Here is an 8,308-nt window from a genome sequence, read left to right as displayed (position 1 = left end):
TATCCAGGGTATCCTCATCATTCGCCGGTAACACCACATTTCGAACGCTTCTAAATAAAAAACTAACACCAGCAATAATAATTTAATAAATATAACAAAAAGAAACTTATCTAATAAAAAATGTAATTAAGATTGAATTGGAATAGGTCGTTTGTCCTAAGTTATATTACTGATTGATTACTATACTAAATTGTTAGTACTATATGAAACATTTTGACATTTAATAGTGGTTATTTCGATATAGTTCTTGTGTTTACTTTTTCTTTTGAATAAGAATACATTAGTATGACCGAACTGTTTTGGATTTCTGTCGCTTGTTGGTATATCAGGTTTTGATTAGTATTGCAGACTTTTAGTGTTTATAACGGTTTCAATTTAACTATCTCGCTAAAAATCCGTCAACCAAAAATTAAAATCTGGCAAGGAGAGGTGATATTTAATGAAAACACTCCTAGAATGAAGACATGAACTACCAACCGTCATGGTTTCGGATCCTTAAGATACACGTTCGATTCCGGTTCGTCTGCTACGGTCCATGTTACCTTGTGGTTTTCTTAGATTACTAAGGCAAATGCTGGGGCTTATTCCACAGGTAAAATCTTTCACTTCTTTTCTATTTTCATTTCGTCTGTGTCATGTTTCTTGCCCCAACCACAGCCATCCATTCCCACAATTCTTAAAAAGAGATTGAAGAAGGTCTACCGCCTTACACCCCAGCGTATTCCGGAGGGACTGCCTGCCTTCCAGCATTAATAGCTGGGGAAAATGAAACACCAAAAAAGTATTTGCTTACTCACCCCCATTAGATACCCACTACTATCTCTTTGACGTAATTTTCTCCACCAGAAGGTTAAGCCCTAATCAAATTTAATACTAACGTACTCAGAAAGATGTGCTCTATGTGTACATTTCTATCTAAAATCGTGATAGTTGGTAGGGTATGATTGAGTTTTTTCAATAACGTATTCAGCGGAAAAGCGAAGGGGTTAAAGATTTTCAAAAGTGTATGAAAATCTTTTCGAAGCTATTTGTTTAGAATTCGCTTGCAAAAAGAAGACAGAATAAGTGGAGGAAATCTAAATAAGAATGTTATTGTTGTTTACATTATGTTAAGTAACAATTTTCAATAAAGACAAAGATTTCTTTTTGATTGGATGAAGTAGATACTCAGCCTCTTCAGTTATAAAAGTCATAAATTGTTAGGAATTTATCTGTAGATTAGTTGTGACAACTAAATTTTTCATTTATATCTCTCCTTACTTTAATTTATATATTTAGAAATGTGAACTGCATATCATGTGATAAAGACGTAATAATGCGAAAAGAATTGGATACATCTCTGTTCCCACCGAAGCCTGGTCTACCACCGACGAAAAGTATGGCTCCTTATCTGGCTTACGAGTTGGACGCATTACGAAAACAACAAAGATGGCAAGTAGACTTAATACTAACCAATAAATAAAATATTAAAATTGTCTTATTATTTTGCCCTAAGTTTTGGTTTGTTTAATTGTAAAATTATTAGATAGATACAATTATTATCCCTATTAATTTAATAATTAATATCTCTAATTCCCAGTATGCCTCAAGGCCGAGATTTAAATCAATTCGAAAACATGATGAGCTCTCCCAAAAAGCCAGACAAGTAAGTAAATCATCATACAGTTTATTCTCATTTAAAAAGCCAAACGTTTTGAGTGCTTCTTTAATATTCCAATTACTAATCGACCCACTATTATCATCATCATAGAGTCATTAGTCCAAAGACTAGTTTAAAACTCCTGAGGCAATATTCGCATTTCCCCAAAAATAGTAGAACATCCTGTAATGTTCGTGGCTTTAACAAAATTAACTTCTAAGACTGATAACGACAAAAACTACTTGTTTACACTAATTATTAAAGAACTTAAAAACACTATTAAATTATTACTAAACTTAGGTTATGAATTATTCTATTTATTTACACTACTGTTGATATATCATTATTCACTGCGCTATTTATTTCACTGCTATCACTGTCAATTTATTTCTTGATTCACTTCTGCAACGGTCAATTTATTTCTTCCTCTCTCGGCGATCGACTCTTCCTTTAAATACTCTTTTGTTTACTTTCTGGAACCTTCGGGGTACATCTGGATAGTTTATTTTTTGTTTGAACTGTTTAACTGCTTTCCCAAAACGCAGGTACGACACACACATTTACAAATAACACACTAGTGCTCGCGACAATCCCATATTTTTAACTCTATTTGTCTAAACTAAGTCTACCATTCCTTACTCCCCTTTCCGCTTTCAATATATCTGCAACTCGCTTTCATGACGAGAATGTGTCCTTCCATCCTATCTACTACTTCCATAGTATCTTTTTTTCTTCATCTTTTTCCAAAAGGTAACGTATACATCTACGGCATCATCCCCCTATCGCATCTACCATCTAAAGCCATATTCCAAACATAAACTTTTTTTTTCGTTTTTTCCAAATTTCCAAATTAACTAATTAACTGTACATGCATAAGCAATTCCTTATTATTAAATATGACTTTACCATACACTATTCTGTGGCTTTGCCCTTTCTGAGTTATCTAACTTCCTACATATAGAAACTCGGTAACTTCTAATTTTTAATCTATAATTCATTCTTTAGCTCTAACCCTACTTTCACCACCCATACATACCAATATCTTTTGTTTTACTTTTATTTGTTTCATTCCATACTGTTCTGTTCAGTCCAATATAAATACTGCACTCAAATCGAAAGCTAACAAGACTAAACCTTCTCATAGCATACATATCAACTGAATAAATCATCCATTTTTTTGAAAATCCAGGGGTGATCACATTTGTAATCGTTACTGCGGTGGAAGTCACACGGTTACAACACCCCAGCAGCGGGTCACCAGGATGGGACATTTCATACAACAATGGGGCCCGGAGGGTCTTTCTGAGGAGCATCACATTAAAGGAACCGACGGACAAGTACGAAAAATCGTATAAACATTTTCCTTTTTGTGTTTAACGCTTGTATTATTATCAAAAGTTTTATAAAGGAAGTGAAATTAGATCTCCAAAAGACGAGGACATTCCAGAGGAAGCTTTCAAAACCCGGCCTTCTATGATGGTACAGGGCGATATTTTGACGGCTAGAACCCATCTTAAATCTGCGAGAATATCGGTTAGTTTTCAATTATATAGTTTGATATGATTATTTTAAATTAAAACTAATTATTACTTATTTGGACTTGATGTTGGTACCTATCGCATTCGGTCATTACTACATGTGATTCAAACTTCATTATTAATTTCGTTAATGATTTTTATTTTAGGAAGCTGAAATGCATGTTACCGAACCCGAAGGTGAGTACTTTAGTCTAGATAATTTACAATTTTTTTTTCCATTATTTTCTTGACTTCCACGAAAGATGAAACTTAACATATGAGAACTACTAAAGGTACCTTTGTATATTAGGTCAAGAAAAACCACGGAAGTCAAGCGCTGAAGTAGCGGAAAAACGTGGTAGCAAATCAACCCCAAGAGGTAGCAAGGAACTTCCATCCCCAGGCCCAAGAGGAAGTAAAGAAGTAAGACGTAAGTAAATAACAAAATACTTATAAAATTCCTTAACACATTAACGCTCGGAAGCACATAGGGTTTAAGTATGCAATCTCTCCAACTGAAAATAGGGTAGTAATAGAAAAAAACGAGGCATTTACGCGTTGCATGATCGAAATCTACAGGAGTATTTATCCTGAATTAAGTTCTACACAAGCGATATATATAGAGAGCGAGTACGTAATTTCAAAAGCATCAAACATCAAAGTAATTTTAAGTGCAAAATCATCTTGAGAGTGTAATCCGGAAAAATTGCCCCCCTCCCCCCTATCAGCATTAGTAGCTAGTGGGGATAAAACACTCAAAAAGTTTCTTTTTGGCTTATTATTGCTCGAGGTCTAGGAAGGCCCTTTCGAGCGCCGAATGGGACCAGTTTCCTGGTGCGTTATATCCAAATGGCTATTTAGCAAAATTCTCGGAGTACTATTTTTTTAGTCTCTAGTTTTCAATACGACTTAAACTCCTCTCCATTGAATTTTACATCAAGCGCCATTTAGACAGCTAACAGCTTAGAATCAGTAATAGCTGCATTGGCTGTAATTGACATTTGTGTAATTAAAAAGAGCATATCGTGGTCCGTAAGTCTCCATTGCTATTACGAATGTTTTGACGATAGTTCCTGACTATTGGAAACATTGTATGTAGCGATGGTAGCGAGGTGGTTAGTATAAATCATTGTTTTATTTCTTGAGACAGAAATTTGAAAATTGGAGTAGGTACAAGTACTTAATATAGAAGGGATTTTTGACATAGAGTTACAGTTTTATTTACTTCAGATTTCACCGGAAATAACATCAAGATTAGACTTTCAAATCTATTGAAAAGGCATTAATAAAAACTGTATGAGTGCAAATGTGGACCCCGGTTGAAAGGTGGGGCATGAGGGGGTGAGGGAGAACATATACTACACTAAATGTTTATCTCTGCATGGGATTCAATCATCTTCGTCACGGGCCCCAAAATGATTCATTACACAATCGAACAAGACGAAACAAACAAACGATTGTTATTGATGAATAATTACAGGCGAATGATTAGTTGTAATTTAAAGTTCGAATAAAAGATAATAGAGAGAGAGGAGCAGGTTGCCGGTCCTTTTTCAGTTAGTCCCAATAAAAGAAAATCTGGATTAGCAAAAATATCTGAGATTTACAACAACAACGATATGCCAATTTTATTTGCCTACAATAATTATTATTACGTTGTTCACATTATGCGGAGTTTCCGTTAGGCGATGTTCACACCATTCACAGTTTTATTTCTGCTATACGTAACAGTCGTATAATATTTATTTTGTATCGTAGGTTCTTCTAAGGGATCCAAAGAAGAAGCGGAAGCTGGCGGAGGCTCTAGGTAAATATGTTTGAGATAACTAACAACATCCCAGGCTGTATTTCAGAGTTTTGTTATTGTTTTAAATTATATTTTCCAATTCGCCGTCTTTATTGTATATTATTTACTATCATTTTATACAGGCGCGGCTCTAAAGGGTCTAAAGGATCTAAAGGTCCTGAAGAAGCACAAACGCCTCAAGGTGAAGAAGGTGGCAGTCCGCCTGAAGAAGAGTCTCCTCCTCCTGCTGCAGAAGCTGAAGCTGAAGAAGGTGCCGCTGAAGCCACCCAAGAACAAGCGTGACAGCATCACACCCTTGTAACTCAAACGAGAGAATATTGATTCATACTCGTTTTAAACACATTGTTTTAGGAAATTTTCGTGATTTGTTTTGCTTTTTTCCTTGCTGCATTAACCTTAAAATTAATTTAAACTCCATTGTGCGTAAATATATTCACTCATAATTTTCAAATGACTAAACAAATTTTTACAAAGCAAAAGTAAAAACTTGCTTTTTTTATTTTAACTGATTGATTTCGGTGCTTTTACTTTTATATTTGTAAAAATAAATAGTTATTTTGTATTTCCTTACTGTTTTCACTAGTTGTTATATTTTAATTAAAATTGAATGAATGAAAAAAATTGAATCCGTAGAAGGCCTGAGCCAAAATAAAACGGGTAAGTGTTTATAACAACAAATAATGATATAACGTGACTTCAACCATGACGAAGCTCTTGCACAAACTGAAGTGGGTGGATCGGCTTGCGAGTTTCGATGATTTAGGAATGGGGGGATTCTTAAAGACAAACCAGACTAAGACAAGTCCCTGAAAGAGGGCAGCAGCTCTTTCAATACCCAGGGTGGCAGAGAACACGAGGATCGATATGGCACTCTGATGCACAATACTGCGATGTTGAAGGCAACGAGAAACCACCACATTATGATATCCCAAGAAAAACAAACCGAACTCAAATGATGGCCTCCTCTGGGGTAAAGTAATTCGGATGTAAACTAGTCCCCCATTCGGATACTACATCAGGGATGTCATCAATAAGTGCAATAAGGAAATGAAGGAAGAATATTTCACGAGCGTGGAATGTTAGGACAATGAGGCAAGTAGAAAAATTCGAAAATTTGAAAGTTGAGATGAATACTTAGTTTTTATAAAAAGCAACAGGTAGTTATAGAGCTGGAGCTGCAACGTAGAGAAGTAAATATTAGGAAGGGAGTCAGGCAGGGATGCACACTTTTTAATCTATACATCGAAGACGCGATCAATATCATTAAAAACAGTACAACTCTAGGGATAGATATACAGGGACAAAATATTAGAATGCTTAGATTTTTATAGCAGGGAGGAGTTAGAGATAGCTTTAAATAAAATGGAAGCGGTATTGACAAAACAGTATTGTATAAAAATAAATAAAAGTAAAACTAAAATACTGATATGCAAGAAAAAAAAAAAGTAAGGAAAAAGTGAATATAAAGATAGGAAACGAAAAATTAGCAGAAGTNTCTAACTCGAACTTTTCACTAACTCAAAATTGAAGTGCGAGTTTTAAATTATAAAAATTGTCTTCATAATTCAAATCTCTATTAATTTTTTTTTTCGGAAAAATCGTTCGCAACGAAAATCCAATTCCTCCTATTCTAAGCAAATCTATTAACAATATTTTTCACTGAGGTGCTCAATTATGAAAGACATTAAAAAAAAGCAGTTTAGAAAAAAGCAACACTATCGGAGTATCTAGTCATTTAATTTGTTGGTTGCTTTTAAGAGATTCGAATTAGGGACGTTTGACTGCATATTCTTATCTTTATGAACATTTTTTTTCAATTAATCCTGTCATAATAGACTTTAGTGGAACAAATAGAATTTTTGAGAAATATTAAAGCCAACAGAGAAGACATGGAGGATGCTTTAGCAGAGAAAGCGGATGTCTGTGCTGTGAACAAGAAAGTGAATTATGATCAATTTGAACAGGCTTATGATGAACTCACTAGGAATATAGACGAAACGTTAGCTAAACTCACGCAACAGGTTCGTAATTCGTATTAGAAGGAATTCAAATTCACTGTTTGACTGTTTCGTTTTTTAAATAAGTCTTACTCCAATTCAGATTAGTTTTTGTTATAAAGTCATAATTTATAAATATTAAATATGGTAAATAGGAAGCGTTATGGCAGCAAACCCTAGACGAAATACAGAATGAAATTGCAAATAAGTTGGACAAAGCAGACCTTCGTCCACTTAAAGATTACGTGAACGCCAAACTGAAACAGTTACAAGACAGGCTAAGGGCACTGGCAGCATTGAAGAGAGATGCTGAAGCTGCTGGTACCAAGAGCAGATTCTTAAGGTGTTGTTTTGATTTGTTGGTTAAAATAACGCATAAGTGTTTCATTAAATATAAACCGGAAGGTTCTAATATTTTTCTACTTTTAAAAATATTTACATCTTCCACTTTACCACCGACGGTATGTTTGAATTATTGAGGAGAGTGCAAAAGGGCATTTCTTTTTTAACAACAATATTTGATTTTATTAGAGTTTAACCTTCTGGTTGTGAGAAAAGTATATCAAAACTTTAAAATTAAAGTGTATTCAAACAAAACAAAATCAAACGTAGGTAAGAAGTAATGTTCAAAACGTGAAGCAATATTAACTTAATAATTTGGATGTTCAAAAATTGAATGAATTTCATGCCTACTTCGATAATTCGGATCATCGATGTAATTGCTGACTACTGAGCGGGATAGATCCGGTACATCCGGTGCTCCGCGGATCCGCCATTTTTTTAGAATCCGGCCGGGTATCAGATAATAACGCCGGGTAATTCTACCAGAGAAAAAAGAAAAAATCAACACCACCCATAATAATTTTATATAAAAAGATCTACCAAATGAAATTTGGTAATTAAGGTTGTATTGGGATAGGTCGTTCGTCCTAATTTATATTACTTATTGATTACTATAGTAAATTATTTGTTATTTCGATATAGTTCTTGTGTTTACTTTTTCTTTTGAATAAGAATACATTAGTATGACCGAACTGTTTTGGATTTCTGTCGCTTGTTGGTATATCAGGTTTTGATTAGTATTGCAGACTTTTAGTGTTTATAACGGTTTCAATTTAACTATCTCGCTAAAAATCCGTCAACCAAAAATTAAAATCTGGCAAGGAGAGGTGATATTTAATGAAAACACTCCTAGAATGAAGACATGAACTACCAACCGTCATGGTTTCGGATCCTTAAGATACACGTTCGATTCCGGTTCGTCTGCTACGGTCCATGTTACCTTGTGGTTTTCTTAGATTACTAAGGCAAATGCTGGGGCTTATTCCACAGGTAAAATCTTTCACTT

At 34.4% G+C, this 8,308-nt stretch overlaps 2 protein-coding genes across 3 annotated transcripts in view; both read left to right on the top strand.

Moving 5' to 3' along the window:
* Nucleotides 1-6,045, top strand: part of LOC108734577 — a 25,532-nt gene extending 19,487 nt beyond the window's left edge. For both annotated transcript variants that reach the window (XM_025977323.1, XM_025977322.1), the window contains exons 6-13: nucleotides 1,279-1,431; nucleotides 1,580-1,645; nucleotides 2,829-2,976; nucleotides 3,038-3,172; nucleotides 3,324-3,354; nucleotides 3,467-3,586; nucleotides 4,915-4,963; nucleotides 5,086-6,045. In XM_025977323.1, coding sequence (XP_025833108.1) covers nucleotides 1,279-1,431; nucleotides 1,580-1,645; nucleotides 2,829-2,976; nucleotides 3,038-3,172; nucleotides 3,324-3,354; nucleotides 3,467-3,586; nucleotides 4,915-4,963; nucleotides 5,086-5,245 — 862 coding nt within the window. In that variant the 3' untranslated portion in view covers nucleotides 5,246-6,045. The remainder of the gene's footprint in view (nucleotides 1-1,278; nucleotides 1,432-1,579; nucleotides 1,646-2,828; nucleotides 2,977-3,037; nucleotides 3,173-3,323; nucleotides 3,355-3,466; nucleotides 3,587-4,914; nucleotides 4,964-5,085) is intronic.
* Nucleotides 6,046-6,524: 479 nt separating this feature from the next.
* The window catches only part of LOC112905259 (glutamine-rich protein 2-like), an 11,972-nt gene continuing 10,188 nt past the window's right edge, over nucleotides 6,525-8,308 (top strand). The window contains exons 1-2 of the mRNA XM_025977327.1: nucleotides 6,525-6,984; nucleotides 7,116-7,303. Coding sequence (XP_025833112.1) covers nucleotides 6,853-6,984; nucleotides 7,116-7,303 — 320 coding nt within the window. The 5' untranslated portion in view covers nucleotides 6,525-6,852. The remainder of the gene's footprint in view (nucleotides 6,985-7,115; nucleotides 7,304-8,308) is intronic.

Source organism: Agrilus planipennis, unplaced genomic scaffold (assembly GCF_000699045.2).
Source record: "Agrilus planipennis isolate EAB-ADULT unplaced genomic scaffold, Apla_2.0 scaffold89, whole genome shotgun sequence".
In the NCBI taxonomy this organism is placed as follows: domain Eukaryota; kingdom Metazoa; phylum Arthropoda; class Insecta; order Coleoptera; family Buprestidae; genus Agrilus; species Agrilus planipennis.
Note: the sequence above shows the minus strand (reverse complement) of the source record. Positions and strands in the feature narration are given on the sequence as shown.